This window comes from Bufo bufo, chromosome 2 (assembly GCF_905171765.1).
Source record: "Bufo bufo chromosome 2, aBufBuf1.1, whole genome shotgun sequence".
In the NCBI taxonomy this organism is placed as follows: domain Eukaryota; kingdom Metazoa; phylum Chordata; class Amphibia; order Anura; family Bufonidae; genus Bufo; species Bufo bufo.
In genome coordinates, this window is record NC_053390.1 from 400,148,903 (window position 1) to 400,163,149 (window position 14,247).

The 14,247-nt window shown below is 44.3% G+C and overlaps 1 protein-coding gene across 1 annotated transcript in view; it reads right to left on the reverse strand.

The window, feature by feature from the left end:
* The window catches only part of WDR64 (WD repeat domain 64), an 86,788-nt gene that overhangs the window by 48,050 nt on the left and 24,491 nt on the right, over positions 1-14,247 (reverse strand). The window contains exons 7-8 of the mRNA XM_040419780.1: positions 13,208-13,342; positions 8,437-8,516 (exon numbers count right to left, since the gene is read on the reverse strand). Of these exons, the coding sequence (XP_040275714.1) occupies positions 8,437-8,516; positions 13,208-13,342 (215 nt within the window). The remainder of the gene's footprint in view (positions 1-8,436; positions 8,517-13,207; positions 13,343-14,247) is intronic.

Below are 14,247 nucleotides of genomic sequence, written 5' to 3' on the forward strand. Positions count from 1 at the left end.
TCAAGTGAATGGGTCCGCGATCCGCTGCGGCTGCCCCACGGACTGTGCTCGTGCATTGCGGCCCGCATTTTGCTGGCCGCAGCACGACCACGGGCCGAACACGCCAGTGTGAAAGAGGCCTTAAAGGGGTATTGCAGTCCCCATTCTTGAGTGGCAACACTTAGTTATCTCTGGCAGTCCCATAGACATGAATGGAGTGGCAGTTTGCATGCACAATCATCTGCTCCTTCCCTTTCTGGAAGTATGGGGCCCCCATTCTCTTTATGAGTGAAGGTCCCAGAGATCTGACTCCCACTGATCTAATGCTATCCCCTAACCAGTGGATAGGGGATAATTTTTTCTAACCAGAATACCCATTCAAGCTGGCCATACATATAGGGCTAATGTAGCAGTAATTTGCTGACATTGATGGTATCGACCTACAATCTCATGTGTTCCAGGGATAAGGAATGGTTTCTAACATGGCCAGCTCTTTGTTCTTTGGTAGACAAGCTTATGCCAGAGTTTTTTGGCACCCGCTTGTAAGGAGGTGTCCATCCGTCTGCAGGCACTGCTCATGAGTTTCTGTCATTCACCCCCTTGCTTATCCTTCTGTTGCCTATCCCTTCTATTTCCTCAGACATTCCTATTTGTCTGGCAGGCCTGTGAGTGGCCAAAGACTACAGGAGATGGAGCTGTGCTCATATTGCATAGTGAGCGCTGCTCTGAGCTCCATGGAGCTGGTGTTTTTTGTTTAGTGGCCGAGTGAGGAGAAAGAGAGCTAGTGCTGGGGGCAGTTCAGTCACAAAAGGTAGCATTGCCCTGTGACCAGTGGCATTCCCTGTATGAAGGCAGATCACACGACTGCTACGGGGTCTGTGGAGAAAGGGGGCTCAGCACTGACATGCTTTCATTGCTTCCCAACAGAGTTATGTCAACTTCCTGCAGCCAGAAATGCTCACTGCATTGTGATTTATACAGCTCCTACTGAGTTCTATTGTTACTATATCAATTAAAATGTAGTGAACTCCCTCTAGTTCTGGCTATAGACATCCATGCCATTAACAATCGGATATAGAGCTCACTGGGTGAGATTAATCAGTGTATCTTTAGCAGTTTTATAGCATAAATACATTGAAAAATACTGTTACGACTGTAGGTAGGGACAGACAAGAACAGTGTGCCCTAAGGCTAGAACCTAGCCTGCTTTCCCAACCTACTTGCAGTAGAAGCCGTAGATAGCTGTAGTGTACGGGGGCTGTAATACCCGTCACTACAGAAGGGTCACTTGTGTGCTGTCGTTTCCCCTTATTTATGGGGAGGTTGGTATGAATCATCTTCATAATGTAATGCTATGTACTTCCCTGTTACTGTGAAATGTGCATTTGCAGGCCTGCTAGGGGTGTCATTCCAGCTCTGAGTCACTAGAGGGAGCTAGGGAGCCCTAGGATATATAAGGCCCAGTCAGGGAAGGGAAAAAAAAGTTTTGCTTTAGACCATGTCTGAGTTGAGTCCAGGCCTGGAGCTTGCAGACCAGGAGAGGGTATTGCAGTCCCTGTAATCGGGTTCCAGATCCAAGAAGAAGGTTCCCCTCCTGAGTTCATATATGCAGAAGCAGGAACACCACAGTTAACCAGCCTGAGGAACTGAGAGAGACAGAGGCAAGCCCAGAAAAGCAAGAGGTACTAAAGATAACAGAGGAGGTACTTGATCATTATAAAACCAAGGATATAAGCCAGAGCTAGGGCATCGGGCCTTGGAGAAGAGTTTCTATGTTCCAGGATCAGTCAGGAATAGAGTGCAAGCCGCCTGTACTGCAAGTCCTGTGTTTAACACTCTGAAGTCACCTTGCTATATATTGCCTGCATCAAATGTATTGAAACCAACTGTCTTCAAAGGAACTGCGCTTCCATCTATGTCCATGTATGATGACTACTAAAGTTTGAGTTCTGCTTTAACATCGCGTGATTCCTCAGTTATTCCTGCTATCAGCAAACGGCGTGCCACCGTTTAATTGGCACTGGCGTCACGAACATTACTTATCATTACCTGCCCTTGCAGAGAGTCAGCTGTCTCAGGTTAGAGTCACAATTGCACTACAACACCCAGGAACATTTTTAAACTTAACTTGAGTATGCTGCATAGCTAGACCACAACTGGTCGACAATCCCTACCCTATTTAAGAGACTGACTAACAAAGACAGACAAAAATGGGTCATAGCCAGATGGATTATGCAGAACAAAACAAGAGACAGAGAGTGGTTAGAAGACAAGCCGTGGTCATAAGCACGAGCAATCCAAATAAGCACAGGAGCAAGAACCAGGAACACAGATAGTGAGTCAAAGACTATAACTTGCACTGGTGTATGGCCAGGAAGGGGTTTAAATAGAGCGCAGAGTCCCTGGATCATAACCTAAAAGGGCAATTGACTCAGCGCTCCGTTAGTCAAACACTCAACACAGTAATAGAGCAGCTGAGCTGTCGAGTCACCAGGGGGTATGGCTCAGCAGCACATCTCTCCTGTGTCGCTGGAGTCCAGACAGGTAAGCTTGTTACAAATACAGTATAGCATTTGAAATGAACACCATACTTTTTCTGACATGCAGCTGTGTTGCACAGACTGTTAACAACATCACTTGCTATATATTGCCTGCATCAAATGTATTGAAACCAACTGTCTTCAAAGGAACTGCGCTTCCATCTATGTCCATGTATGATGACTACTAAAGTTTGAGTTCTGCTTTAACATCGCGTGATTCCTCAGTTATTCCTGCTATCAGCAAACGGCGTGCCACCGTTTAATTGGCACTGGCGTCACGAACATTACTTATCATTACCTGCCCTTGCAGAGAGTCAGCTGTCTCAGGTTAGAGTCACAATTGCACTACAACACCCAGGAACATTTTTAAACTTAACTTGAGTATGCTGCACTTCTCTTTTGGCGTCACGAACAGGATGCGCACGCTTTCTAGTGCAAGAAGCGTGAACTTTGTGCCTTATACAGTTGCCCTGTGACCAAAGTGACAAATTGCCTGCTTATTTAAAGTGGACTTTGTGGACTAAAAAACATACCAAAAGTGTCCCTAAAATCTCCAAAAAGCACTGTGCAGTGTTGCACTATCAAGAGGAAGGAAATCGCCACATCGGAGTGTGGTTTTATGGACTTTTTACCATCCTGCTTGCTGTCAGTGAATAGACAGCGTTTTTTTTGCTAAAAGATGGCCGCTAAGCTTGCTGAGTTTACTGCTGCGTCATCTTCATCCTGAATTGGCGGGAAAAGTTGGCGCATTTTTACTGAAAAAGCGGGAAAAGGTTCAAGGTCAGGCGCCACCGCCTGTCTGGACATTTGCATGTCTGCCAGCATGGACTCCGCCTCCCACATACTGGAATACCTGGGGGGCGGCCTCCCAGTGCAATGGGAGGATCTGGCTGAACTTATTGGCGCCACCCTGTCGCTCTCTGTTGAAGGATCGAGCATGTTGGAGAGTAAAGACTGCTCTGCTGAGATGTCCACGCCTGAGTTTCTGAACACGACTGATATTGGTGTAGAGCCAGAGGAGGCTCCACCGGCCTACTCTCCGGGACCGGAGAGACCCGCCTGCCCGCCACCGGGGAAAGAACCAGAGCACTACTATGGCTCTTTGAGAGATTTCTTTCAGCCCTCTTTCAAGTGGTCCGCATTGATGGCAGAGATCCGGGAGGCCGCCATAAGGAAGAATACCAAAACTAAAATATATTATGAAGAATTAACCAAGAGTATTCACGAGCGGCACACCAATACCCAACCCCGCCTGGAAAGGAGAAAGGGGTTGGTGGTGTCCTTTGACAAGACCCGTGGCTACGGGTTCATACAGGACTATGTTACTGGCAGAGACTTATACGTGAACCGGAGATCTGTCAAGAGAGATTACCTCCCTGCGCATCTGCATAATCTCCGCGAGGGAGAGGAAGTAGAGTTCACCCCTGCAAAGAGCCTGCGAGGCCCATATGCAACTGCCGTGTCCCGTCCCAAGAGAGAACCGGAGGACTGGGAGGCAGAAGAGGACTATTCTGGCTGCGAGCGGGCACCTGAGCGCTCTCCAGAACCAGCCCATCACGCGTTCCAAGAGCGGGGCTCTTTCATTGGTCCTAATGTATTCTGGCAGCCCACCGTGTTGGAGAAATGGGTGAGTCCCTATCCGTCCCCCGAGCTGCCTCGCCGGGAGAAAACCATCCAAGACATGGAAAATTTAAAAGGACTTCGCGTTACCCTGGAGAATATCCGGAAGGGTAGGAGACCAGATGCGCCACCGGAGCCTGCAGCGACCGCGTCCGACGCATCCTACACTGTACCTGCGCCGGCGGCGCCAGCAGAGGACAGCGATTCGGAGACTGAAAGTATAGGTGACCAGATCGTCCGGCTGGAGGAAAAGTTGCGGGAGCTGCGCAAGATTGCCACCGCCAGGATCCAGACGCCGCCTAAGGAAGACGAGGTAAGGGTGCCTGTCACCACCCATAAACCACCTTCTGCTAACATTGCTCCGTCAAGGCCCCAAAGAAGTCCCGCTAATCCTGTGACTTGCTGCACAGAGCCCACCGGACCGCTTGCGGCGGCGGTATCTAATCCAGCACAGCCTACTATAATTATGCCGGGACCGGTACGGTCCACAAGAGTCTTTACCCCTAGGCCTATGGGGCCAATACCTATTAGGGGTCCCTTCACTTTGCAGCTGCCCCCTGACACTGTGATGTGGGCACATCCACCTGTAGAGAATTACTACAGCTCTTATTTGCCAGCAGAGCTGGGCAACTATGATGCGCCCTTGTGAATAAGCCTGCTAGGCCTTTGATTTATTTCGCCAAGGGATGATTTTGAAAGTTTAACCCTTCCAGGACAGGAGTCCTTTGTTTCTGGTCCTTTGTTGCTGCTGCCAGTTTACCCACGGCTCAGTGGTAGTGGTCACCCACTGAAATAATAAAGTCAACAAAGCCAAGTTTGTTTCCAGGACCTCCTGCCTGCTTCTGCTATCACACACCAAGTTGTGCCTGTTCCGTTGTTGCACCTTTTACCCTTAACCCCCTTTTCAGGTTGATCAGGGGTATTACAGCACTTGTTTTTAGATGTCATTTTTATTGTGCAACTGGATTCCAAGGATACGTGCCCAGTGATAGACTCAAAAGTACCTGAGCCTCTGAGATCTTTGTTTTTAAGTCAATGTGCCCAGAGATGGACTCCACTGCCTGCGAGCCTCTGTGATTTATAAGAAAGGAACCTGGGTACGGACTCATATTTGTTCTTTGAGCCTCCAAGAACTTTTATACTGTTTTATCTTTTCTGCTGTTCTATTAAGGACAATTTGCACATATGGACTATCCTGGTTCCTTAACATCCGCTGTGCCAGGTCAGCGCCCCAGTTCCACTCACTTTCCTGAGAGAAGAGAACGACGCCCCTTGTCACCACGCTTCACCTTTGCCAATTGGACCTGATATGAATGTATATGCAGATGAATTACGTATATGTATGCCTGCATGTGTCTTTTTCTATTTCAGGTGAAAATTCCAGTTGGGCGGGCCCTGATGGAGTACGAGGTCGTACTCAGCTTAAAGCAGCGGGGTATGTAGTGTACGGGGGCTGTAATACCCGTCACTACAGAAGGGTCACTTGTGTGCTGTCATTTCCCCTTATTTATGGGGAGGTTGGTATGAATCATCTTCATAATGTAATGCTATGTACTTCCCTGTTACTGTGAAATGTGCATTTGCAGGCCTGCTAGGGGTGTCATTCCAGCTCTGAGTCACTAGAGGGAGCTAGGGAGCCCTAGGATATATAAGGCCCAGTCAGGGAAGGGAAAAAAAAGTTTTGCTTTAGACCATGTCTGAGTTAAGTCCAGGCCTGGAGCTTGCAGACCAGGAGAGGGTATTGCAGTCCCTGTAATCGGGTTCCAGATCCAAGGAGAAGGTTCCCCTCCTGAGTTCATATATGCAGAAGCAGGAACACCACAGTTAACCAGCCTGAGGAACTGAGAGAGACAGAGGCAAGCCCAGAAAAGCAAGATGTACTAAAGATAACAGAGGAGGTACTTGATCATTATAAAACCAAGGATATAAGCCAGAGCTAGGGCATCGGGCCTTGGAGAAGAGTTTCTATGTTCCAGGATCAGTCAGGAATAGAGTGCAAGCCGCCTGTACTGCAAGTCCTGTGTTTAACACTCTGAAGTCACCTTGCTATATATTGCCTGCATCAAATGTATTGAAACCAACTGTCTTCAAAGGAACTGCGCTTCCATCTATGTCCATGTATGATGACTACTAAAGTTTGAGTTCTGCTTTAACATCGCGTGATTCCTCAGTTATTCCTGCTATCAGCAAACGGCGTGCCACCGTTTAATTGGCACTGGCGTCACGAACATTACTTATCATTACCTGCCCTTGCAGAGAGTCAGCTGTCTCAGGTTAGAGTCACAATTGCACTACAACACCCAGGAACATTTTTAAACTTAACTTGAGTATGCTGCATAGCTAGACCACAACTGGTCGACAGTCCCTACCCTATTTAAGAGACTGACTAACAAAGACAGACAAAAATGGGTCATAGCCAGATGGATTATGCAGAACAAAACAAGAGACAGAGAGTGGTTAGAAGACAAGCCGTGGTCATAAGCACGAGCAATCCAAATAAGCACAGGAGCAAGAACCAGGAACACAGATAGTGAGTCAAAGACTATAACTTGCACTGGTGTATGGCCAGGAAGGGGTTTAAATAGAGCGCAGAGTCCCTGGATCATAACCTAAAAGGGCAATTGACTCAGCGCTCCGTTAGTCAAACACTCAACACAGTAATAGAGCAGCTGAGCTGTCGAGTCACCAGGGGGTATGGCTCAGCAGCACATCTCTCCTGTGTCGCTGGAGTCCAGACAGGTAAGCTTGTTACAAATACAGTATAGCATTTGAAATGAACACCATACTTTTTCTGACATGCAGCTGTGTTGCACAGACTGTTAACAACATCACTATAACAGTGGTTTAATGCCCAACATTTTTTTCTCCCAAAATATACATTTTGTGCTGCATTTTGTACAGGGAAATACAAAATGTACAACCAATAGTGCAGTTTTTGAGGCAATTTTTCATCCCCTGAGGAAGTACCCAACTCTCATGTCATTGCCTCTCTGCCACTCTGTGCACCAGAAACTCAAGTCTACACCGGCCAGGAGCTGGCATAGACTTGAGCAATAATAACAGGCCAGTTTCTGACGCAAGTTATAGTAAATCCAGCGGGCGATGGTAAGCCCTTCCCCCTCCCACTAGGCATCGTCCCCTTTTTGCCCCACTTAAGAAAAGTGTCAACTTTTTTACTACACATTAATTGTGTAAAAAGTATGATAAATGTCCCCCCCCCCCCGGACACAGCATGCTACAACAACTATGTGTGAAGGAAGTCTGACAAGTGACAGAAAAGTGACTATGCCCATTAACAGACATTGATTAGAAGGGACAGGTCACTCTAAAGTTTGCTATGGATTTCTTGGTAACCCCTGCCCATGACTAATAGTAACCTAAAGAAGGCATTCTCCTTGGAGGGTCTGGTGCATCCCAGAACGCATGTAAGGTTACATACAGGCCGTGTGGCAGAGGGTGGTCATAAACCTTCTGGCTCACCCATACAGGGTGGGAACTATGGCAGTGGTCAAGATCCCCTTCCCAGTTCAGAGCACCCCTGTTAATTGCGGCGTCCATTCTGTGCAAATAAGGTAATAATTCACTATCCTCTTTGGGACCCAGAGCCAAAATTATTACTATACAACCTTTTCACATGATACGCTGCATCTGAAGAGTTCTCAGTGGACCACATATGAGCTTCATGCGAAGTGTTTTCAGATTTTGTAATAAATTTCCTATCCAGATAGTTACTTGCTGGATTGTAAAATATGCAGAGAATTACCTTATTGATCTCTTCATGTAAAGGCTCATGCACATGACCGTATGTATTTTGTGGTGCGCAAAAAATACGAATGACATCCGTGTGCATTCCATATTTTGCGGAACGGAACAGCTGGCCCCTTATTAAAAAGTCCTAACCTTTTTTTGCAGAACGGAAATACGGACATATGGAATGCACATGGAGTGACTTCCGGTTTTTTTGCGGGCCCATTGAAAAACGGAACGGACACAGAAAGAAAATATGTTTGTGTGCATAAGCCCTTAATAGGACTTTATACAGATTACATACTTCATTTGGGCTGTAAGAAAACAAAATTATTTACAGATAAAGAAAAATTGCAGTAGTGGCCATTGACAACCAATCAGATTTAACCTTTCATTTTTCAGAGGTCGTTTGGGGAATCAAAGCAGCGACCTGATTGGTTGCCATGAGCACATTCCCACTATTCACTTTTCCTTTGCACCAGTTTTGATAAATCAATCCCATTGTTTTCAAATCAGCAAATTAATTGTCTTGTTAAAGGTGTGGTCCTACCTCCAGTCGCAATTATATTTGCTTTCACACAGTAGACAAATGTGGTAACTCCTTTAGGAACTGAGAATACTCTAACAGATCTGTGAAATTAAAAGTAAAACAGTAACTTAATGCCATGATCTTGGTATAATAATTATGGCTATTTTAAAGCAGGGTCTGAAATGACTTTAGTTTTAACAGATATGTTCATGTACAGTGGGATGCTAAAGTTTGGGCAACCTTGTTAATCGTCATGATTTTCCTGTATAAATCGTTGGTTGTTACGATAAAAAATGTCACTTAAATATATCATATAGGAGACACACACAGTGATATTTGAGAAGTGAAATGAAGTTTATTGGATTTACAGAAAGTGTGCTATAATTGTTTAAACAGAATTAGGCAGGTGCATAAATTTGGGCACTGTTGTCATTTTATTGATTCCAAAACCTTTAGAACTAATTATTGGAACTCAAATTGGCTTGGTAAGCTCAGTGACCCCTGACCTACATACACAGGTGAATCCAATTATGAGAAAGAGTATTTAAGGGGGTCAATTGTAAGTTTCCCTCCTCTTTTAATTTTCTCTGAAGAGTAGCAACATGGGGGTCTCAAAACAACTCTCAAATGACCTGAAGACAAAGATTGTTCACCATCATGGTTTAGGGGAAGGATACAGAAAGCTGTCTCAGAGATTTCAGCCGTCTGTTTCCACAGTTAGGGACATATTGAGGAAATGGAAGACCACAGGCTCAGTTCAAGTTAAGGCTCGAAGAGGCAGACCAAGAAAAATCTCGGATAGACAGAAGCGACGAATGGTGAGAACAGTCAGAGTCAACCCACAGACCAGCACCAAAGACCTACAACATCATCTTGCTGCAGATGGAGTCACTGTGCATCGTTCAACCATTCGGTGCACTTTACACAAGGAGATGCTGTATGCGAGAGTGATGCAGAGGAAGCCTTTTCTCCGCCCACAGCACAAAAAGTGCCGCTTGAGGTGGTCTAAAGCACATTTGGACAAGCCAGCTTCATTTTGGAATAAGGTGCTGTGGACTGATGAAACTAAAATTGAGTTATTTGGCCATAACAAGGGGCGTTATGCATGGAGGAAAAAGAACACAGCATTCCAAGAGAAACACCTGCTACCTACAGTAAAATATGGTGGTGGTTCCATCATGCTGTGGGGCTGTGTGGCCAGTGCAGGGACTGGGAATCTTGTCAAAGTTGAGGGACGCATGGATTCCACTCAGTATCAGCAGATTCTGGAGACCAATGTCCAGGAATCAGTGACAAAGCTGAAGCTGCGCCAGGGCTGGATCTTTCTACAAGACAACGACCCTAAACACTGCTCAAAATCCACTAAGGCATTTATGCAGAGGAACAAGTACAACATTCTGGAATGGCCATCTCAGTCCCCAGACTAAAAAATCTGTGGTGTGACTTAAAGAGAGCTGTCCATGCTCGGAAGCCATCAAACCTGAATGAACTAAAGATGTTTTGTAAAGAGGAATGGTCCAAAATACCTTCAACCAGAATCCAGACTCTCATTGGAACCTACAGGAAGCGTTTAGAGGCTGTAATTTCTGCAAAAGGAGGATCTACTAAATCTTTTTTGTGCTGCCCAAATTTATGCACCTGCCTAATTTTGTTTAAACAATTATAGCACACTTTCTGTAAATCCAATAAACTTTATTTCACTTCTCAAATATCACTGTGTGTGTCTCCTATATGATATATTTAACTGACATTTTTTATCATAACAACCAACGATTTATACAGGAAAATCATGACGATTAACAAGGTTGCCCAAACTTTCGCATCCCACTGTAGTTGCTGACTTCATGTACATGTACTCCATTCTTTATCTTGACCCTTTTTGTCATGTAGACAAATTACTCTGGTTTGTTTCTATTCTGTATGTAGCATTTCCTGTTTCTGTATCCAACCAAACCCATGATGCACTTCTTCTTTCTCTTCAACAGCTTCAGCACCATCTGTAACAACTCCCAGCTAGTTTATAGCTCCTCCCACCAGCTAGTTACATAGACACTCCCCTATCACTGCCCCTAACACCCAGCTAGTTTATAGCTCCTCCCACCAGCTAGTTACATAGACACTCCCCTATCACTGCCCCTAATGCCCAGCTAGTTTATAGCTCCTCCCACCGGCTAGTAACATAGACACTCCCCTATCACTGCCCCTAACACCACCCAGCTAGTTTATAGCTCCTCCCACCAGCTAGTTACATAGACGCTCCACTATCTCTGCCCCTAACAACACCCAGGTAGTTTATAGCTCCTCCCACCAGCTAGTTACATAGACACTCTCTTATCACTGCCCCTAACAACACCCAGCTAGTTTATAGCTCCTCCCACCAGCTAGTTACATAGACACTCCCCTATCACTGCCCATGATGCTGCTCTGACATCCCCATAGACATAACATCACAGGAAATAAGAAGGATCTGCATGGACATTGTCATGTGACCACAGAACAGAATATAGGAGCAATAAAAGTAAAATAAATACATTTCAAAATTATAGGTACTATCATAAATTATTGAATTAAAGGATTCCCACAGTGACGTACCCGAACATGGGTGGCAGGTTCTGGCTGTATCATCCAGCAGGCACCTGGCCGTAATGATGGGACACAGCGATCCTGCCGAACCCCGTCATTTAACACTAATCGCTGCACATGTGAGGTAAGGCAGAGGGATGTGGTTCCGATTGGAGCTCCTCGCAGATAAATCGCAGGGCTCCGATCGGTTACCATGACAGCCTGGATGCTGCTGAAGCCTTCTAGGTCTGTCATTGTAAGTTCTGATGGTATGATGATATGCCAATCAGCATGCACCTTCTTCCATACTGGCAGTTTAACCCCTTAGTGACCACCCATACGTGTTTTTACAGTGGTCACTAAGGGGCCCTGCTCTAACAGCTTGGACCGGCAGGAGTGCCGATCCGGGCTGTTCAAGACTTTACATGCCATGGGCAATGGCGCCTGCCGCATGTAAAGTGCTGACAGACGGAGCGGACTCCCTCTGCCTCCCATCGGCACCCCGCATATGCGATCGCGGGGTGCCGATGTGTGTGAAGGCTGCCTGGGGTCTCATGTAGGCCCCAGACCAGCCTTCAGTAATTTCCAGCAGGCTGCGCCTCCCTGGTCAATGTTAGAATAGCATTGCAATTAAAATGCAATGCACCATAGGGATAGTGCATTGCATTTTAAAAGCAATTAAAAAGCTGTCTGTTATAGTCCCCTTGTGGGACTATTAAGTGGCAAAAAAAACTTTAAAAAAACCTAATTTATTCAATTAAAAAAATCCCATTAAAAAAAAAGCGCTTTTCAATGAATAAAATAGAAAAAAAAAATCTTCCCCATGTTTGGTATTGCCACGTCTGTAACAACCCAGACTACATAAATATCATGTAAATTATCCCCTTCAGCGAATGCTGTTTAAAAAAAAAGACAGAATTGCAAATCTTTTCTTAGTTGCCACCGAAAAAAACGTAATAACAAGCGATCAAAAAGTGCCATGTACTCCACAATAATACCAATGAAACATACAAGTCATCCCACAAAAATCAAGCCCTCACACAACTCCATATAAAGAAAAATAAAAAAAGTTATGGGTCTTGGGAAGCGGCAATGCAAAAACATTTTTTTCTTTTAAAGAAAAAAAGGGGTTTTATTGCAAAAAAGTTGTAAAATGTGAAAAAACTGTGTATTTGGTATCAATGTAATCGTACTGACCCAGAGAATAAAGATATTATGTTATTTATACCGAAAAATGAACGCCATAAAATTTATAACGTAAAAACACAGTGGCAGTATTGCTGTTTTTCCCATCTCCCTCCCAGAAAGAGTTAATAAAAGTTAATCAAAAAGTTATGTGTACCCCAAAACGCTGCCAGTAAAAACTACAACTTGTCACACAAAAAACAAGCCCTCATAAATCTATATAGAAGGAAAAATGAAAAAAAGTTATAGCTCCTGGAAAGCGACGATGAAAAAAGGAAGAAAAACGCTTGATCAATAAGACCCAAAACAGGCTGGTCACTAAGGGGTTAAGCTTTTCCATTACTAGAGTTATTAGACTGGCCAGGCGCTTCACAGAACACAGGTAGAAATTTGGATTATTGAAGCAATGGTAGTGGACCACAGGCCTCCTAACACCATAGGTCACTAGTTTTTGCTGAGTATGATTGTAATGTCACTTGGCACTAAACATATTCCTTAAAGGGGTTGGCCAGTTTCTGACTACTATTGATCAATGTGTTTGGAAGATGAATATCTGGTACTTACTAATATAGCCTTTAATGCACAATTTTATATTTTCAATTATATTTCATAAGGTATGTCCTCTTATTGGCCAAGTCTTTTGTGTTGTCCACACAGAGTTCCTGTCCATAAGATGGCCGCTGATGGAGAGTCATGTGACCAGACACATCGCTAAGCCTCCTCCCTTCAAATACACTGGACTTGAAATCTCTACTTGCACTGCTGGGAGTTTAGTGCAGGTGCAGTGTGTGAATGGAGGAGGCTGAGTGATGTGTCTGATGACCCTCCATCAGCGGCCATCTTATGTATAGGACCTCAATTCAAACGGAAGATTTGCCAAACAAGGGGATGTCTTATGAAATAAAGCAAACGGATTACAGAATACCAGAGAAGGTTCTATGAGTAAGTGCCATATAATCCTCTTACATACACATTGGTCACATTGATCAACCCCTTTAAGTATTTATACATACATAATAATTGTACAACATAACCACGAGCGTACCCAGTGTCTTTTATCATTTTCACATCATCTAGAACTAAGGAACTAGTGCTGTCTGGGGATGATGAAGCAAAAAGATTTAGCTCTGGGAAATACTTTATTTTAACAACCCAGTCATGGTGCAGCTTTCTTCTGAACCTAAAAATCCAAATACAAAAACATAATTTACCAGTTCACTTAAATAATAATAATAATAGAAAAAAATAATTTAAATAGTTCATGCCTATACATTTTATTCTGTGGTACAGTGCCTGGCAAAGGTTTTCACCCCCTTGGGTTTTTAGTGTTTTGTTGCATTACCACCTGGAGTTAAAAATAGATTTTTATTCAAATTTTATGTAACCTGACAAAATAATCTATATTGTTACAGTGGAATGAAATAAAACCTTGCTTGAAAAAATATATAAAAACCAAGAAGATGAGAGAGCATATGTATTCACCTCAATTATTATCAAACACCAAAATAAGACTACTTTCACAACTGCGTTTTTAATTCCGCTATTGAGATCCGTCATAGGATCTTAATAGCAGAAGAAAACGCTTCAGTTTTGTTCCCATTCATTGTCAATGAGGACAAAACTGAACGAAACGGAATGCACCAAAATGCATTCCGTTCCGTTTGGCTGCATCCCCATCGCGGATGGATGCAAGATGACACAATAGAAAACGGATCCGTCCCCCATTGACTTTCAATGGAGTTCATGAGTAATACATCATGGCTATAGAAGACATAATACAACCGGATCCGTTTATGGCGGATGCATGCGGTTGTATTTTTGTAACGGAAGCATTTTTGCAGATCCATGACGGATCCGCAAAAAACAGTAATGTGAAAGTAGCCTAAGGTGTAGTCCAACCAATTAACTCAGAAGTCCCATGATGTGTTTTATTAGATATTCCTGTGTGCACAGTGTCACATGAAAGCTGGAGTAGAAGATGCTAAATGCGGAGGGGCCGACGGCCATGCCCAGTTTTCAGGAAAGTGGCAAGGCGTGCAGAGAAATGGCATTTGCTTTTTGCAAGTGCCGTTGAAAAAGTTGCAA